This window comes from Seriola aureovittata, chromosome 7 (assembly GCF_021018895.1).
Source record: "Seriola aureovittata isolate HTS-2021-v1 ecotype China chromosome 7, ASM2101889v1, whole genome shotgun sequence".
Taxonomy (NCBI): Eukaryota; Metazoa; Chordata; class Actinopteri; order Carangiformes; family Carangidae; genus Seriola; species Seriola aureovittata.
In genome coordinates this window covers 9,499,483-9,519,590 of record NC_079370.1, presented here as the reverse complement: position 1 = coordinate 9,519,590, position 20,108 = coordinate 9,499,483, and the positions used below count along the sequence as shown (strand labels likewise).

General features: G+C 34.9%; 2 protein-coding genes across 2 annotated transcripts; both read right to left on the bottom strand.

Moving 5' to 3' along the window:
• Positions 1 to 7,759: 7,759 nt before the first annotated feature.
• On the bottom strand, positions 7,760 to 13,682 carry LOC130172083 (meprin A subunit beta-like). The gene is made up of 15 exons (XM_056380501.1): positions 13,646 to 13,682; positions 13,461 to 13,520; positions 13,006 to 13,053; positions 12,877 to 12,914; positions 12,711 to 12,789; positions 12,471 to 12,588; positions 11,975 to 12,153; positions 11,655 to 11,873; positions 11,409 to 11,561; positions 10,729 to 10,941; positions 9,994 to 10,446; positions 9,678 to 9,863; positions 9,145 to 9,259; positions 8,944 to 9,000; positions 7,760 to 8,335 (listed from the first exon to the last, which is right to left on the bottom strand). Exons 1-15 carry the CDS (start codon positions 13,680 to 13,682, stop codon positions 8,257 to 8,259), a joined length of 2,034 nt encoding a protein of 677 aa, XP_056236476.1. The 3' UTR covers positions 7,760 to 8,256.
• Positions 13,683 to 18,613: 4,931 nt separating this feature from the next.
• LOC130172475 (apolipoprotein A-IV-like) lies at positions 18,614 to 20,108 on the bottom strand. Its single transcript, XM_056381232.1, has 4 exons — positions 20,023 to 20,108; positions 19,866 to 19,917; positions 19,571 to 19,721; positions 18,614 to 19,464 (listed from the first exon to the last, which is right to left on the bottom strand). The coding sequence occupies exons 2-4, from the start codon at positions 19,903 to 19,905 to the stop codon at positions 18,888 to 18,890; spliced, it is 768 nt and encodes a 255-aa protein (XP_056237207.1). The 5' UTR covers positions 19,906 to 19,917; positions 20,023 to 20,108; the 3' UTR covers positions 18,614 to 18,887.

Sequence of the window (20,108 nt, the reverse complement as noted above, 5' to 3'; positions counted from 1 at the left end):
TATAAAAATGTCAAAAAACGTCATAGTATAGTATGGCATGAAAATGTCAAAAAAAGTCATAGTATAGTATGGCATAAAACATCAAAAAACATCATGGTATATTAAGGCATAAAAGGTGATAAAAATGTCATAGCATGGTAAGGAATGAAACGACATAGTATAGTAAGGCATAAAAATGTCAAAAATGTCATAGTATAGTATGGCATGAAAATGTCAAAAAACGTCATAATATAGTATGGCATAAAAATGTCAAAAAAACATCATGGTATATTAAGGCATTAAAGGTGATAAAAATGTCATAGTATGGTAAGGAATACAACGATATAGTATAGTAAGGCATTAAAATGTCAAAAAACGTCATAGTATAGTATGTCATGAAAATGTCAAAAAACGTCATAGTATACTATGGCATAAAAATGTCAAAAAAACATCATGTTTTATTAAGGCATAAAAGGCAATAAAAACGTCATAGTATGGTGAGGAATAAAACGACATAGTATCGTAAGGCATAAAAATGTCAAAAAATGTCATAGTATAGTATGGCATGAAAATGTCAAAAAACGTCATAGTATAGTATGGCATAAAAATGTCAAAAAAACATCATGGTATATTAAGGCATAAAAGGTGATAAAAATGTCATAGTATGGTAAGGAATACAACGATATAGTATAGTAAGGTATAAAAATGTCCAAAAACGTCATAGTATAGTATGGCCTGAAAATGTCAAAAAATGTCAAAAAAACATCATGGTATATTAAGGCATAAAAGGTGATAAAAATGTCATAGTATGGTAAGGAATACAACGATATAGTATAGTAAGGTATAAAAATGTCAAAAAACGTCATAGTATAGTATGGCATGAAAATGTCAAAAAACGTCATAGTATAGTATGGCATAAAAATGTCAAAAAAACATCATGGTATATTAAGGCATAAAAGGTGATAAAAATGTCATAGTATGGTAAGGAATACAACGATATAGTATAGTAAGGCATTAAAATGTCAAAAAACGTCATAGTATAGTATGTCATGAAAATATCAAAAAACGTCATAGTATAGTATGGCATAAAACCTAAAAAAAAACATCATGGTTTATTAAGGCATAAAAGGCAATAAAAACGTCATAGTATGGTAAGGAATAAAACGATATAGTATACTAAGGCATAAAAATGTCAAAAAACATCATAGTATAGTATGGCATAAAACTTAAAAAAAAACATCATGGTATATTAAAGCATAAAAAGCAATAAAAACGTCACAGTATGGTAAGGAATAAAACGACATAGTATACTAAGACATAAAAATGTCAAAAAACGTCATAGTATAGTATGGCATAAAAATGTCAAAAAAAAGTCACGATATATTAAGGCATAAACGGTGATAAAAATGTCATAGTATGGTAAGGAATAAAACGACATAGTATAGTTAGGCATATAAATGTCAAAAAACGTCATAGTACAGTATGGCATAAAACGTCAAAAAACGTCATAGCATAGTATGGCATAAAACGTCAAAAAACATCATGGTTTATTAAGGCATAAAAGGCAATAAAAACGTCATAGTATGGTAAGGAATAAAACGACATAGTATTGTAAATTATAAAAATGTCAAAAAACGTCATAGTATAGTATGGCATGAAAATGTCAAAAAAACATCATGGTATATTAAGGCATAAAAGGCGATAAAAACGTCATAGTATGGTAAGGAATAAAACGACATAGTATAGTAAGGCATTAAAATGTCAAAAAACGTCATAGTATACTATGGCATGAAAATGTCAAAAAACGTCATAGTATAGTATGGCATAAAACCTAAAAAAAAACATCATGGTATATTAAGGCATAAAAGGCAATAAAAACGTCATAGTATGGTAAGGAATAAAACGACATAGTATAGTAAGGCATAAAAATGTCAAAAAATGTCATAGTATAGTATGGCATGAAAACCTCAAAAAAAACATCATGGTATATTAAGGCATAAAAGGCAATAAAAACGTCACAGTATGGTAAGGAATAAAACGACATAGTATAGTAAGACATAAAAACGTCAAAAAACGTCATAGTATAGTATGGCATAAAAATGTCAAAAAACATCATGGTATATTAAAGCATAAAAAGCGATAAAAATGTCATAGTATAGTAAGGAATAAAACGACATAGTATAGTTAGGCATATAAATGTCAAAAAACGTCATAGTACAGTATGGCATAAAACGTCAAAAAACGTCATAGTATAGTATGGCATAAAACGTCAAAAAACATCATGGTTTATTAAGGCATAAAAGGCAATAAAAACGTCATAGTATGGTAAGGAATAAAACGACATAGTATTGTAAATTATAAAAATGTCAAAAAACGTCATAGTATAGTATGGCATGAAAATGTCAAAAAAACATCATGGTATATTAAGGCATAAAAGGCGATAAAAACGTCATAGTATGGTAAGGAATAAAACGACATAGTATAGTAAGGCATTAAAATGTCAAAAAACGTCATAGTATACTATGGCATGAAAATGTCAAAAAACGTCATAGTATACTATGGCATAAAAATGTCAAAAAAACATCATGTTTTATTAAGGCATAAAAGGCGATAAAAACATCATAGTATTGTAAGTCATAATAAGGCATAAAAATGTCAAAAAACATCATAGTATAGTAAGGTATAAAAATGTCAAAAAACGTCATAGTATAGTATGGCATAAAAACGTCAAAAAACGTCATAGTATAATAAGGCATAAAAGGCAATAAAAACGTCATAGTATGGTAAGGAATAAAACGACATAGTATAGTAAGGCATAAAAATGTCAAAAAACGTCATAGTATAGTATGGCATAAAAACGTCAAAAAACTTCATAGTACAGTATGGCATAAAAACATCAAAAAACATCATAGTATAGTATGGCATAAAAATGTCAAAAAACGTCATAGTATAATAAGGCATAAAAGGCGATAAAAATGTCATAGTATGGTAAGGAATAAAACGACATAGTATAGTTAGGCATATAAATGTCAAAAAACGTCATAGTATAGTATGGCATAAAACGTCAAAAAACGTCATAGTATAGTATGGCATAAAACATCAAAAAACATCATGGTTTATTAAGGCATAAAAGGCAATAAAAACGTCATAGTATGGTAAGGAATAAAACGACATAGTATTGTAAATTATAAAAATGTCAAAAAACGTCATAGTATAGTATGGCATAAAAATGTCAAAAAACATCATGGTATATTAAGGCATAAAAGGCGATAAAAACGTCATAGTATGGTAAGGAATAAAACGACATAGTATAGTAAGGCATTAAAATGTCAAAAAACGTCATAGTATACTATGGCATGAAAATGTCAAAAAACGTCATAGTATACTATGGCATAAAAATGTCAAAAAACATCATGTTTTATTAAGGCATAAAAGGCGATAAAAACATCACAGTATTGTAAGGAATACCACGACATAGTATAGTAAGGTATAAAAATGTCAAAAAACGTCATAGTATAGTATGGCATAAAACCTCAAAAAAAACATCATGGTACATTAAGGCATAAAAGGCAATAAAAACGTCATAGTATGGTAAGGAATAAAACGACATAGTATAGTAAGGCATAAAAATGTCAAAAAATGTCATAGCATAGTACGGCATGAAAACGTCAAAAAACTTCATAGTACAGTATGGCATAAAACGTCAAAAAACGTCATAGTATAGTATGGCATAAAAATGTCAAAAAACGTCATAGTATAGTATGGCATAAAAATATCAAAAAAAAGGTCATGGTATAGTATGGCATAAAACATCAAAAAACATCATGGTATATTAAGGCATAAAAGGCAATAAAAACGTCAGAGTATGGTAAGGAATAAAACAAAATAGTATAGTTAGGCATATAAATGTCAAAAAATGTCATAGTATAGTATGTCATGAAAATGTAAAAAAAAAGTCATAGTATAGTATGGCATAAAACATTAAAAACATCATGGTATATTAAGGCATAAAAGGCGATAAAAATGTCACAGTATGGTAAGGAATAAAACGACATAGTATAGTAAGTCATAAAAATGTCAAAAAACGTTATAGTATAGTATGGCACAGTGTTTTAATGTTTAAAAACAACATAGTACAGTAAGACATAAAGACATCATAGCATAGTAAGGCATAAAAACGACATAGTATAGTAAGGCATAAAAAGTAAAAAAAAACGACAGAGTATAGTAAGACATAAAACATAAAAAAAAAAAAAAAACGACCTAGGCATAAAAAGTCAAAAAAAGATCATAGTAAAGTAAGGCATAAAGAGTCATAACAAATGTCATAGTATAATAAGGTATTCAAATTCAAAAAACGTCATAGTATAGTATGACATAAAATGGCATAAAAACAACATAGTAAAGCAAGGCATATAAAGTCATGAAAACGTCATAGTGATTTAATGTATAAAAACAACAAAGTATAGTAAGACATAAAAACGTCATAGTATAGTAAGGCACAAAATGTCATAAAACAACATAGTATTGTAATGCATAAAAACATCATAGTATTGTAAGTCATAATAAGGCATAAAAACATGGATAAAAACGACATAGGCACAAAGAGTAAAAAAAAACATCATAGTATAGTAAGGCATAAAATGTAAAAGAAAATGACATAGTATAGTAATCCATATAAGTCATGAAAACGACATAGTACAATAAGGCATAAAAAATCATAAAAAGGTAAAATATATTGTAAGGCATGAAAAGTCATGAAAACATCATAGTAAAGTAAGGCATAAAAAGTCAAAAAAGTAATATTATAGTCAAGCATAAAAACCAGACAGTACAATGAGGCATAAAATGTAAATAAAAAAACGACATAGTAAAGTAAGACATAAAAACGTCATATTATAGTAAGGCATAAAAAGTTTAAAGAAACGACATAGTATAGTAAGGCAAAAAAAGGTCCTACTATAGTAAGCATAAAATGTCATAAAAACTTAATAGTATAGCGAGCCATAAAAACGTCATATTATAGTAAGGCATAAAAATGTCATAGTATGGTAAGAAAAACGACATAGTATAGTAAGGCATAAAAAGTCATAAAGACATCATAGCAAAGTAAGGCATAAAAATGACATCGTATAGTAAGGCGTTAAAATTCAACCAAAAACATAATATAGTCAGGCATAAATACGTTATAGTATAGTAAGGAATAAAAAGTCAGAAAAACGTAATAGTATAGTGAGGCATAAAAAAGATGAAAATATCATAGTATAGTAAGTCATAAAAACGACATAGTATAGTAAGGCATAAAAAGTAAAAAAAAAAGTCATAGTATAGTAAGGTATAAAAAGTCATAAAAAAATGTCATGGTACTATAAGGTATTGAAATTCAAAATAATCTCATAGCATAGTAAGGCATAAAAACGTCATAGTATAGTAAGACATAAAATGTCATAAAAATGTCATATTACGATAAGGCATAAATTGACAAAAATCGTCACACTATAATATTGCATAAATTGTCAAAAAACGTCATAGTATAGAAGGGCATAAAAACATCATAGTATACTAAGGCATGAAAATGTCAAAAAAGGTCATACTATACTAAGGCATAAAATGTTATAAAAAAGTCATAGTATAGCAAGGCATAAAATGTCATAAAAACGTCATATTACGATAAGGCATAAATTGATAAAAAACGTCACACTATAATATTGCATAAATTGTCACAAAGACGTCATAGTATAGTATGGCATAAAAACATCATAGTATAGTGAGGTATAAAAACGTCAAAAAACGTCATAGTATAGTAAGTATAAAATGTCTAAAAAATGTCATAATATAGTAAGGTACAAAATGTCATTAAAACGTCATAGAATAGTAAGGCATAAAATGTCAAAAAAACAACATAGTATAGTAAGGCATAAAAACATCATAGTATAGTGAGGTATAAAAAGTCATAAAACCTCATAGTATAGTAAGGCATAGAAACGACATAATAGAGTAGGGCATTAAAATGAAATAAAAAACGACATTTCTTGGTAATCCATAAAAACGTCAAAAAACATCGTAGTACAATTATGAATAAAATGTCATAAAAAACGTCATAGTATAATAAGGCATAAAAACGTTAAAAAACGTCATACTATAGCAAGACATCAAAACTTCACAGTACAGTTAGGCATAAAATGTTACAAAAACATCATAGTATAGTAAGGTATAAAAACGTTATAGAAAATATCATAGTATAGTAAGGCATAAAATGTCACAGAAACGTTATAGTATAGTAAGGAATAAGAAATCAAAAAAACAGCATAGCATAGTAAGGCATAAAAACATCAGTATAGTAAGGCATAAAAATGTCATAGTACAGTTAGGCACAAAATGTTATAAAAACATCATAGTATAGTAAGGTATAAAAACGTTAAAGAAAACATCATAATATAGGAAGGCATAAAATGTCATAGAAACGTTATATTATAGTGAGCAGTAAGAATTAAAAAAATTAGCATAGTATAGTAAGGCATAAAAACGTCAAATAACATCATAGCATAGTAAGGCATAAAATGTCATAGTATAGTAAGGCATAAAAACGTTAACAAACGTCATACTATAGTAAGGTATATAAACGTCATAGTATAGTTAGGCATAAAATGTGATAAAAACATCATTATATAGTAAGGGATAAAAAGTCCTCAAAATGCATAGTATATTAAGGTATAAAAAGTCACAAAGACAACATAGTATAATTAGGAATAAGAAATCAAAAAAACGTCATAGTATAGTAAGGCATAAAAACATCAGACTATAGTAAGGCTCTAAAAAAGTTGTGATATGGTAAGGCATAAAAATCTGATATTATAGTAAGTGTCAGGAACCAGAGAAGAAAAGCTCAAGAAACCAGTTGTGTAAAGCAAAGCAAATTATTATTCATTTACAAATAATTGCAATTTAACAAAAATTAAGTTCTCAAAATACAAAATTTAGAAACTCAGGACAATGATTTCAAAACGGAAAAAGGCCTTTTAACTCAAACTTAGGTCAACTAAACATACAGCAAATTAAAATGAACTCATCAAAATGACACACAAGGTGGGTTTATATAGACAATATATATAGGCTAGATTTGACAGACACGAAAAGGGAACAGGAATAATCAATTAATCAAAAAAATTTACCTCAACACGACAGGGGATTTACAGGGGCCTCCTCCACTTCCTGCTTGGCAGCGTTCAACAGGCCTTCTTTTTCAGTGCCATTTCCTTTTTGCCAGGGGAGGTCATGCGGGATCCATGGAAGGAAAAAATTGCCAAACCAATAAATTGTGTGCTGTATGAAAACAAAAGCTTAGTGTAGTGTTTTTACTTGAAATGTTAGTTAATTGTTGAACATAAATAGTTTACACTTGTTAACATGTGGCACAGCCACCACAGTAAGGTATAAAAAGTCATGGTATTGTAAGGCATAAAAAGTCATAGTATGATAAGGCATAAAAGGTAAAAGTATAGTAAGGCATGAAAATGTCAAAAAAGGTCATACTATACTAAGGTATAAAATGGTATAAAAACGTCATAGTATAGCAAGGCACAAAAACATAAAAAAGCGTCTTAGTATAGCAAGGCATAAAAACGTAAAAAAACATCATAGTATAGTAAGGCATAAAAATGTCATGCTATAGTAAGGCATAAAAATTTAATAAAACGTCATAATATAGTAAGGCATAAAAAAATTATAGTATAGTGACGCATAAAATGTAATAAAAATGGTCATAGTATAGCAACGCATAAATACCATAAAAACCTTATAGTATAGTAAGGCCCAAAACCTCTTAGTATAAGGCATAAAAAAAGTCACAATATTCATGATGACATTTTAATAGGATAAATAATAAATATAATTTTTAATCAATATAATTTTTTGACAGAAATTAAACTCATAGTTTGATATATCCACCATTTTATGTTTACTCCCAGTACCTGACTGCTAGCCTACAGAAGACAGAAGCCAGGCTTAATTTGATAGTTAACACTAGCTAACATGGTTAAATAACATCAGTTGACATTTTTCTGATTATGTTAAGTACCACTGTGACATTCTCACATGACATGAGCCTCCAGATAGCCCCCCCCCCCCCCCAATATTTTGGGAGGACAATTCTGTCCTCCCAAAATATTGGTAGGGACATGTACCTATTGTTCATATGCAAACCTACACCCTTGGTTTGTAGTTTCTCGACCACAGAAATACACCAATTTCTATACTTGTAGAACAAAGCTGGGATTTTCAAAGTGTCAAGGGCAGGTTTCCTGATATCAGGGCCACTGTGGCTGTCAGCATGGTAAAGATGGTTCCTGTGGGAAGACTGGGAAAATAACAACAGAGTGGTTATAATAGAGAATAGTCTATGTAAAACTCTAGTTGTATTTTAAGTGCAAATCACTGAAAGTTATAGTTATCTTTAATAGTACAGTGCTGGTAATGTGTGTGGACCTAATACATTTTATAAAATTCTTATTCTGTAGAAGTTCAAAAATGTATTAATCAGATGACCAGCATGATGACTTAATATGCCCCCAAAAATGGTACAGATAAATAAAGCAGGTGCTTTACTTGTATGATGTTATGTTCATGGCTGAAACAATTAAGTGAGTAACTAATTAGATAGATTGGACAATTAGTCTGACAGCAAATGCACACTGAAGAGAATCGTGATTAACTATTATTCATACTTTTAATTAATTGTTTGATTAATATAAAGAATTAGAAATAGATGAATCAACGATGGAAACAGTCATTAGTTGCAGCCCTAGTTATATAGCTTAGTATAAATGCATACTACATACAGTATATACATAAATATATAATAATATATAAGTATTTATTACAACACAGTGAAACAGAGCTACTGTATGTACTATTATTCTCAGTAAATTCTGTACAGTACATGCTATTGATACAAAGTGGATGTACCTGACTGCAAATGATGATATGAATGATGGAGTGACGATGGTTGTAGTGCTTCCCATCCTGTCAGAACAGAAGGGGGTGTTTTGTAATACAGGCGTTTCCACATTCTTTGTCCCCGTCTATGCAAGCCTTTCAACACATTCATTTGTTTTTTTTTGCTTTTTTTGTTAGCCTTTTTCTTAATATTTGTCTGTCAGCTCTTACATTTGGTTTAGGCAGGTTCCCTTATCATCTGTCTTCATCAGAGTCACATGGTTCATGTTAGACCATATCTGTGGCTTAGGAGGGTCTGAGCCACTCAGTCGTAGAGTCGATAAATCTGTCAATGAAAATATCAAAAGAGTGTTTCAGTGCCAGGGAGCTTGTAACATGTAAAACAATGGTAAACATGCTGTGAGAGGTTTGACATTCCACTAAGTGCAGTTATTACAAGTACAGTCTGTTGCTGATTTACAGAAGTTTACTAAAGCGACATTAAATGGTGATGCTTTAACTTCACTGTAACCCATCCGGACACCCTGACAGAATAGAATTGAATGTTAACCCAGCTGGACTCATGCATCATTTGAGTCCAGCATCTCCAAAAAGTTTTTGATTTGATGTAATAGTGCAACCTTAAAAATCATATAGATACAGCGAACAAGTGAATAGATAAAACATATAGTTCATCTAAGTCAAAATTGGTTAAAGGAAGATTTAAGGATAAAGTTGTTTTTTTTAACTGCCATAATATATACCATCAAAGCTGAGGAAAAAGAAGATGCTGCCTCCTTTTATAAAGTTTCCTGACCGAAATGCATCCAAAGACAAGAAAGTCCTGTAGCCGAGGTTTGGACCAGCATAGTACGGCTCTCTGTTGGTGTCATTGATGAGATGCCCCAGCTTCCTGGGGTTATCCCAGTAGTGAAATATCTCTCCACTATCTTGATGTAAAAATAAGTGAGACACATGATTTGCACTTGCAATACAACCACACGTACAATACAGTTAATTTATCAAGATCTATTGAATAATATTTTGCATGTATTTTGTATATCAGTGCTGCTCAATCACCTCCAATGAATGTTCTCTCTGAATCAGTTGTGATGCTTATCTGCTTCGACATCCTCTGCTGGATGTGGTGACTCTGGTCCAGCAGTGAGACTGTCACCTGTCTCCACACACATGGCCACTGGAGCTGGTCATCATGGTCTGTGGACACGAGCCGGAAGAAAACACCGAAGTGATCAGAGTAGAGATGCAGCAGAAGCTGGAGCCCGTAGCTCTGTCTGGTTATGAACCGTGGGCTCAGTAAGCTTGTGCCAACGCTGCTGTTTATCAGAAAATGGTCAATGTTGGGAATATGCCAGACATGATGTGGACACTCAGTTTCAAACAGGTTGATGTCATCCACTGAAAACCCGCCCAAGGAGTTTCCTGCTCCTTTGCGGACCTCAAACTCCACCTGGAAGGGCCTAGTGGCATTGAGGGAAACGTGATGGAGCTGCCAGTGAGATGTTGGTGGACCTGACAAATGACAATGAACATACAGTATGACTGATGGTACACTGCAGAGTGCAGTAAGTGCATGTAAATCTAATAACACTTATCTTGGAGTAGACAGACATCTTGACAGGAATGTTTATCAGGTTATAGAGCTGATTTGCCTTTGGTGTGTTTATCTTTAAAATTAAATCCTACATGTCAATAACTGCTTGAAACGATTTACACACTGGATTTGGCTGTATGATGCCACTTTCAAATGGTCATGTTTTGTGGATAACAGATATCCACTATGCATGATTTCACCTGTGATCTGTCCCATTAGATAGGTGGTCTCCTCATCTTCCCTGTCATATTCTCTGATCCAAATGTTGAGTTGGTCTTTGTCGCTCCCGCTGTGAAAATAGAAAAACTGGAGGCACTGGATCTGCCTCTTTGGATTCATCTTCCTGCTCTGCATTTTGGCGCCATCCCCCTCTTTTCCAGACACCGTGCTGCAGTGCATGAAGGAGCCTCCACCTACAAACAATTAAGCACTATAGTGATCCTCATGTAGTTGGCAGAAATGTAGTGTGCAAAAAATGACCTTGGAAACTGCAACTGATGAGAAACTCTAAGCTGGATGCAGTAATAGTGTTTCACAGAAAACTCACCGTTTTGATTTGCTGTGCCATTTCCATGAGCAGATTCTGTCTGGTTCTCTGTGAACATAATGAAATTACAAGAGTGTTTTATTTAAAATTGCACCAGCTACTCATTGGCATTTTCAGTGTCTCTTTAGAGTAAACCCATCACAACGCTGCTGTCCGTTGGAAAACAAAAACAGCAGTTAGAGCAAGGTATAAATTAACACCATGATGGGGATAATAAAGAATAAAGGGATGTAATGCACAGCAGCTGTACCATTATAGAGAAATGATTGAAGGTGTTGTATGGTGTTTTTGACAGCATACAAAAGGAAATTAAAACTAAACGCAGGCTCATACCTCCCTGTGAACTCAGACTGGTGTGGTCGGAGAACGGCCCGGCTTTTGTGCTGCCCACTCTCTCCCAGCTGGTATTTCCTGCAGCGCAAAGAGTCATATCACACACTCTTTCATCCTCAAAGCTGCAGGACATCCGGAAGGTTACGGCAGATGCTGACAAAAACACAAAAACACAAATCGTGATCATATGCACAACAAATAACATTGTACTATAATGCAGCATTGTTTAGTAAAATAAGCATTTACTGCAGTTGTAAAGCTTCTGGAGCTTCAGAACATCATTAGAGCTCATTTCTAGACGCTGACCAATTACATCTTGGTACTCTGGCAGATTAGTGATGATGGTGGATCCATTGCCATTAGAGAAGGCGTCTTTGTTGTAGTGCATCACAGATGTGTAATCATACATCGTTCCTAGAGTGGTAGTGTAGTTTGAACTGTGCTTTAAAAAGTTGTGTTCCCTTCCTGAATAAAACATGAAGATACGTTTAATATGGTTTTTCTTCGTAGCAGAGGTCACCCATTTTAAAATCAGAAAGATGCATTCAGCTAAGATTTAAACAAACCTTTTTCTATGTTTTCCCAGACAACGGTCACATACTCATCTCTGTCATATCTGGACTGTTCATGCCAGAAGCCCAGTGCATGAAGAAACTCGTGCTCCACAATGGCAAGGTGATCACACCACTGTCCAATAGAGACACTTTGGTTTCCCTGATGTTGATTCCCAACATATGACCAACATCTATAGACAGATCAGGTGAATAAGACAAGTAAGGCAATAAAGAAATAGTTTGACATTTAGCTTATTTGCTTTCTTGCCAAAAGTCTACGAACTCAGAAGAAAAAGATAAGAAAAAGATATGCATAACAACTCTGTTTGGGTGAGGAAAGAGAGGCCTGCACTAGGTTCACACTAATATCACCTCATCAAGCTACATGGAAACAATGTATCCTGTTAAACTAAAACTAGAAGAAGATTAAGATTGGTTATAAAAACCAAAACATTATTAAAATTAAAGAATATTCTATGTAATTATAATCAGTGATATAGTGAACCACCCATCGTCTTGGATGACTACAATGTAGTGTGGCTCATCTTCCCAGGGTTTGAAGTCGATGCACGTTTTCAGCCGTATTTGGTCAAAAGCCCGTAGAACAACTCCTTTGGCATTCAAGTCTGTGTTTCAAGGAAGTACACAACATCATGATGAGTCAGAAAATCGAGCAAGTCAATCAAGATGTTAATTCCGCTCTTTTCTTTACAGCTGAAAAAATACAAAGACCATTTCTTTGTCTTACCAAGGCTCTCATGTAACACATATGGGACGGGTAATTCCCATCTGAACTGGTTTCCAACAACAATGTTCCTGTCACGGCCCTTTAAAAAGAAGAGTGATCACAATGAACTCGAGGTGTTGTGCAAGTGTATTGTATTAAAAAAAAGTATAACAGCAATGGTTCTCACAGTCATTAGTCGTATGTCTCCCTCATGTAGATTCAGATCTGAAAAAAGAACGTTTATTGTTATTTTACTATGTAAATCCAAGTGATGGAAAGTAACAGTTTGAATAATGTATGGATCTTTCATACACACCTTTGTTTATCTCAACAATGTCTAGAGCTTCTTCATACCCACTGCCGTCTGATAAAACACAAGGTAGCATCAGGAGAAGACACTATGTTCAGTGTGACTTGTTACATGTTTGTATGAGTGATTTCCATTCCTGGGTTTTCATTAATATGATCTCATAACTTTGATTCCAAAATGATTATTTCACTCACCACAATCACATCTGAATCAATCATAATGAATATAATGAAAATTATATTTTTTATTGATTTAATTTAAAAAGTTATTTCAGAGAAAATATTGTTGGAAGCCATTATCAGCCAGCTATTCTTCACCTTCAGTGCCTTCTGCAGATGAAATAGGCTGTGGACAAATGTCAGATGAATGGCACATCATTTGATCACAGTGGTAATGTTCCATGCATCACTGGCATAATGACTATGAAATGAATGTGGCATGCTTCGGATAAGTAAACTTACCGATGTGGCTGCGTGCTGCAAAATCAAACTCAACAGCAGAGTTGTAAAGACACACATTTTCTGTTTGGAAAGAGGAAAATCATTATTTTGCATTGTTAAATTATTGCAATATAGAGTGGAAGAGGAGGGTATGTGATGATGTGTGCTATGCACAAGCGTCACTGCTAAGAAAAAGAGACACATACCAGACAGTCTAACAGACAAAGGAGTGCCACCTTTCATCTATGTTATGACGTGTAAAAGTGTCAAAGAGATAAAGAAATATTATCTTTGTCCATACCAAGAATACATGCAATCTGCGTAGTCCTTTGTTGGCACATACGGACAAACAGACACAGACACACACACACTTACACCTGTTGAGACTTGCAGTACGTTCGACCCCGATTGAAACACCTGATCACTAGAGAGATACTCGACAAAACATCAGTGCTCCTAATTTTAATGTAAAACCTCTGTTGACCAGTGGACACTGGACCTTCAACAGAATGATCACCCTGCAGCTGACTACAGATTGACAGAGAAGAAGTTATAATTTAAAAGACACGTAGGCCAAGTTTTTATTAAACAGCCTGTTGGACAATAGTTTAACCTTTGTGCTTTGTTGCTGATACTGGCTTTACTTCCTTCCTTTGACACAAGCCACTGACTTTGGCCTACACAACGTGCACAAATAATATTCATAAATATAACATCAGCCTGTCATCACAACACACTCAGTCTCCCTGCGTCTGCCTTTCCTTCAGCCACTGTAACTCCCCCAGGCATTTCCCACTCTGTGCCAGATTTCCATCCATCCACCAGATGCCCTCAGATTTTCTTGCCAATCCCCGTCACCCGACTCCCACATCTACCTGCACACCTGTTCCTCACTCCCCAGTCACCCATTAGTATTTTTATACCAGCCTATTTCCACCCTACTCCCTGCCACATTGTCAATTTTGGCCATGTGGCTTTGTGTTCCAGCCACCCGCACCTCTGTGCCGGTTCCTTTTTCAAGCCCGTAAAGAGCAACTTAACACCTCGTCTTAGCTTGAATACACCTTCTCACAAGTTACAAAAATGCACTGACTCTATGAGATATACATGAACAAACTGAAATTATTTACTAAACAGGAAATGTACAGTATGCTTTCCTTTGTAGTAATGTTGCATATATTTGCTATTTATCTTAAACATCAAGCTGATACAAACCCGCAGGTCCCCAAACAGAGGATTACCAGATCAACACCTAAAAGGCAGTATAACCCCATTATACAAATAACAAATGAATTTCCTTGCTTGTGTTGATTAAACCATGTTTCGTTTTGCTTGCGAATTCCAGTGACCTTTTGTCTCGTGTCTCTTTCAAAGTGACTGAAACGTGATGGGAGTGAAAGGACCAAAAAAGAGAGAGAGGCGTGTCAGGATATCCAAGTCATGATCAGTGAACAAACGTTACATAAACCTGAATTTGTAGCCGACCTGAGTCCTTCATTCTTATGTTTCCATTCATCAAAACAAACACCATCAAACATGTGACATTTTTGTTTTCCCAGAGGGAGCCCATGATGACAGGCATCTTTCATCCATCTCAAACTTGCTCTGAATACTGATTAGATTTGTTTTACTCACATGTTGCAACACTCATTTTGTACATTTAATCATACTGAATTAAACTCAAACAGTAATGTAAAACTATAATTATGTCTTTTGCAACTTTGCCAATGTTGAAACACTGTACAATCATCTTTTTGGACGCATCCTGTACTCACATACTTCTCATCGTACCCTTAAATCCCATGAAAACTTTTAAATCTAAAATATTTATCTATATTGTATTTATGACTATGAGCAACTTTCAGAGTAAAAGCTGAGAAATATAAAACAAATAATATTTATTAAGAGTTTTACAATCTTCTTAATCAGAGCCATGTCTTTGTGGTTTCATCAGATTTAATTGTCTGTTATCACATTTTGACTGAGCCCTGCCTGCATCTAATCACAGAGAGGAGTGAAGACAAAAACACAAATGAAGAAATCTTTCATGCATGTTCTAACTTCAAGAGAACATTTGGTGTTCATGCAGGTCCATTATTAGTCCTGGTATGTAGCTGATTGATGGTTTCAGCCTTTAAACAATGTTATGCAATATATTATTGTGACTTATGTTCTGTCAGCCAGGGGGCATTTTTGCCTGCTGGTCCTGTCAGCTCAAAGTGTTAAGTGTTGCCACTGTCACTGTATGACAAGATTGAAACGGCAAACCATAAAATGAAGAGCATTTATAAATTCAGCTGAATATTTGCTCTCTGTCAACAGCAGTGCAATGATGAATTAACATTACTTATAAATAATCTTTGTATTCTTTATACCCAAATTATATTAGTTTAAGGGTCAGAGTTTTATTTGGTACAATTATAAAAATGAAATTACAGTAGATAAATAATTACTGTACCACATGAATGTACAGCAAAAATACACAAAGAAGATCTTACCTTTTATTTAACTTATTTTTAATATTCTCACTTTTCGTTATCCTCTGAGTGAGTAATAAAGAAATGTTGACATTGAGTAAAGAAGAGACATAGATTAACAACCCAGAGCAAAAGATTATTATTATTATAATCATCATCATCAGTACAATGCCCGGTGGAATATTTTCAAAAAGTAATCAGAATGAGCTTGGATGGTCATTAGTTAATACAGAATATTTCATTGCCAGTCAAAACTAAAATCCTGTGTCTTGTTGAAGTGGACAGGCAAGATAACTGAACATCTACCTACTGATTCACTCTTCATTGCCCTTCACAAAGCTGGGAGATTTTATTCACGCCCAAGCTCTTACACTGCTCGGTCACTGGGTGGCAGTGTAGCCTCTCCTATTACATCTGGTTTTACAGAGTCGCATGATGCATTTCATGACATTCAAGGGCACTTGACACAGCTGGGGATTGAATGACTAACCCTACAGTCAGTGGTGGATGAAGTATTCAGATCATTTATTTGAGAAAAAAAGTAGCAATGACACAGATGGTGACTACTCCACCACAAGCAACAGCTCCCTATTCAATATCTTGATTAAGTTAAAGTACTGAGAACAAAAAGTACTTAAGTATTGGAAATAAAAGTAATCATTATTCACAATTGGATCATTAATCATTAATTATCATTAATGTATTACCATGTACAGTAAGTGCTACTTCACTGCTGTGATTGGTTGAGGTAGAGGTCATATTAACTGCTTCTTTAAACTGTTGGGTAGTTTTATCTAAAACAGTGCATCATATTGTGAATTAGTGTGTCAAAACTTCATGTGAAAAGTAGCCAGTAACTATTGTTTTCATATAAATGTAGTAAAGTAAAACGCAAATGCCTCAAAACTGCACTCAAGTATAGTACTTATAAATGTATATAGATATATTTCACCACTGCTTTAAACCATGTTTTTTAATGAAAGGGTAGTTTCCCTTTTGCAGTCCAATACAAATGGTCTCTGATAAATAATAACCTTTGTGAGGCTCATCGTAATCAATTTCGGTTTGGATTGACTTGAGCTGTTGATCAAAGGTGGACATTTTTTTGAGGCAATCAGTGGAAAGAAAACATCTCAACCAAAATCACCCCACGTATATGTCACAACCATGCTGTTCTTAAAACCCGCCCAGCCCATAGGGGACAACAAGGTGGAACAAACATCACAGCCTGAGAGCATTTTCAATGACCTATCAACATGATTCAGCTACAGTATCTTCTCATGTCCACAGGCTCTGATCTTCTTATCAAACTAGCAGCAGTAGTCCAGTAACAACCTCTTATCTACATCAAAACAACACCGAATCTCAGTTTGCCACTACTGTGAATAAGGCAAGATGTGTCCTGTTCAAAGAAACTCGTCTGCCTCAAACAACAGCTCCCTCCTCTCGGTGTCGTGGAGTTTGAATGGGGCAGACATTAGTGCAGCCTTCAGCTTTAGAAAGTGGTCGTTGGGATCAAGGCCTTAAAAATGCCTTTTGGCTGTCTTGACTGATAAGGCAGTGTGACTGCTACTGGGTGCCCACACAGGTGCTAATCAGGTATAATACAGGCTCGTGCATGAAAATGTGAGAACAGATTAGCATTTCTAAAGTCTCACAGCGATTTTCAGTAGTTTGCACCTCAGTGATTGTAGCACAAACGATGTAGTTAGATTAAAGGCAGACCGAATTCTGCAGAGTTACACTTAAGAAGAAAGTAAAAACTTATATCCTACAATTGCATCGATGACTGATGTGTTTGAACACACTTTTGATATTCTACCAAGAATCAGTTATAAACAAAAGTTATTCTCCTTTCTTCAAGCAAAACCCACAAGAGTCAAGTTCATAATTAATGATTTAACTTGTGAGATATTTGACAAACTTGTCAATTTGTAATTATTTGTCACTGCTGTTTTTGTGGTTGCTCTGTTTTGAAGTAACCAGGGAACAAATATGCATAGTGTGTGTTGTACGTGCATGTGAGTGTGTAGGTATGTTGTCACTGGACTCTGACCCTCCACGTTGCACGCTGGCACTGTCAATTGGGTTAGGATAAGAAGGCTTTGAGTTTTATATTTACAACAATAAGATGTTGCACAGTTATTGTTTTTTTATGGTAGAAAGAATTATGTGGTGTTCAGTACACTTCACTCACTTTAAATACGAGCAAATAATGCATCTGATTTTTTATTTTTTTTTGCAATAGTTTTTGTCTCATGTGTCATCAAATGGAATCAGTCCATTACTGGTTTGTCTAGTTCTCTTTCACATCACATTGATCACCCACTTTTCTCACAGCAGTTAGTTGATTTTAGCGTTGGTACCAGGAAGGTGCAGTTTCATGACAAGTGATTACAGGAACAAGAACAACAGTCTACCTCTGGAAAAACTAGGAGCCAGGACATGTTAAGACATGGCAGATGATATCAAAATACTAGTTGCCTGCTGGGAAAAAAACAGCACATGTGCCACTGTGGCTTGTGACTTGTGTAGTTCCTCTATGTGTGTTTATGTAGTGATCACACTTTGTCAGTGTAATTTTTAGATGGCTTGTAAATACACAGCATGTCTTACAATAGTTGTAGAATTTTGTGCCTATTTACAGATTAGATAAACATCCTGTAAAAGACCAAAAAGAAAACAGAGATCGGACGATTCACATTTTCCAGATTCATCTATTTATTTTTTCATAACTTACAGAAATGACAAAAACTTACAGTTTCCAACTTCACAACACACAAAAAAAACTAAGTATTTACATGTTTGACAAGTGCAGAGGTTTGCTTTGCAAATATTGCACTTAGCAATAAATATTATGTCGTGGGTATTCACCCAGTTTCATTTGGTTTACAGTACAATTCAGATATTTAAATTATTACACACTTCAAACAGAGGTCAGTGATGGAGCAGGTTGATTATGGAGGATGACTCAGTTGGCTTTGACAAAGGACTGGTAGAGGGACATGAGCTGGGCCCTGAGGTCATGGGCGTAAGGGTCCAGCTTTTCTCTCAGGTCCTCAGCGTAGGGGGCCACCATTTGTTTCACCAGGTTGGCTCTCTGACTTAGCTCAACCTGGACCTTCGCGGTCATGGGGGCCACGCTATCCTGGAAGTTCTGCAGATGCTGGTCCACTTTCACCTTCAGGTCGTCAGTGTAGGGTCCCATCTGAGTCTGCAGATCCTTCACACTCTGCTCCAGGCTGATCTTCAGCTCCTCGCTCTTCTGCATCAGGGTGGCCCTCAGGGCCTCAGAGTCCAGGGAGTCTGCGTAGGGGGCCAACTCCTGTTTGAGCTGCTCGACTCTCTGCTGGATCTGGGCCTTCATATTCTCGGTGAAGGGCTCCAGCTTGTCCCTGACAGAGGTCAGCTCCTGGGTCAGCACATTTCTCAGCACGTCAGCCTCTGCAGTGACCTTGGTCATCAGGTCCTGGGCTGCAGGGGGAAGCTGCTTCTGCAGAGTGACTGCATATGTGTTGGCAATGTCAGCGCTCTCTGCAAGACGGGCACTAAAGGAGGGACAAAGTAACGTTTAGACTGTCAGCGGTTTGAGTAAAACCAATATGTGTGACTAGTAGGCAAAGTCATCATGGTCCTGTGTGTCATACAACTTACTTGACTTCCTGTCCAAACTGAGACTTTCTGATCATCTCAAGGGTGTCATCAGCTGTCTGGGTGGCCTTGGCAATGTAGTCCCAGAAAGCATCAGTCAGCACCTCCAGCTGTGGCTTGGGTGCATCAGCGTAGAAGAGGTTGGCCTGACAACCTGTTGGATGGAGATGAGATTAGTTTGAGCCGTGCATATTTTCCAGCCATTCAGTTTATTCTGATCGAACATCAAGCAATGCTGCAATGTTAAGTTATCTTTGACTTTGACATATTGAAAAAACACAAAATAAAAGCTACTTACCCGACAGCATTGCAACGGCTAGTACCACAAACACCTTCATGACTGCGTCTTGCTGAAAAACAATATGAACTAGTTAACTTTTAAGCTGCATCAACGAAGTTGAATCATTTATATTTGCCTCTTAAAGTTGTGTTTTGAAATGTAGCGTAATTCTCACCTGTTTTTGGCTTGTATATCTGTCGGGGTTTAGCGTGTTTGAGAGTGTGTCAGAGTGGTGCTTCTGTGTATATATACTGACGCCAG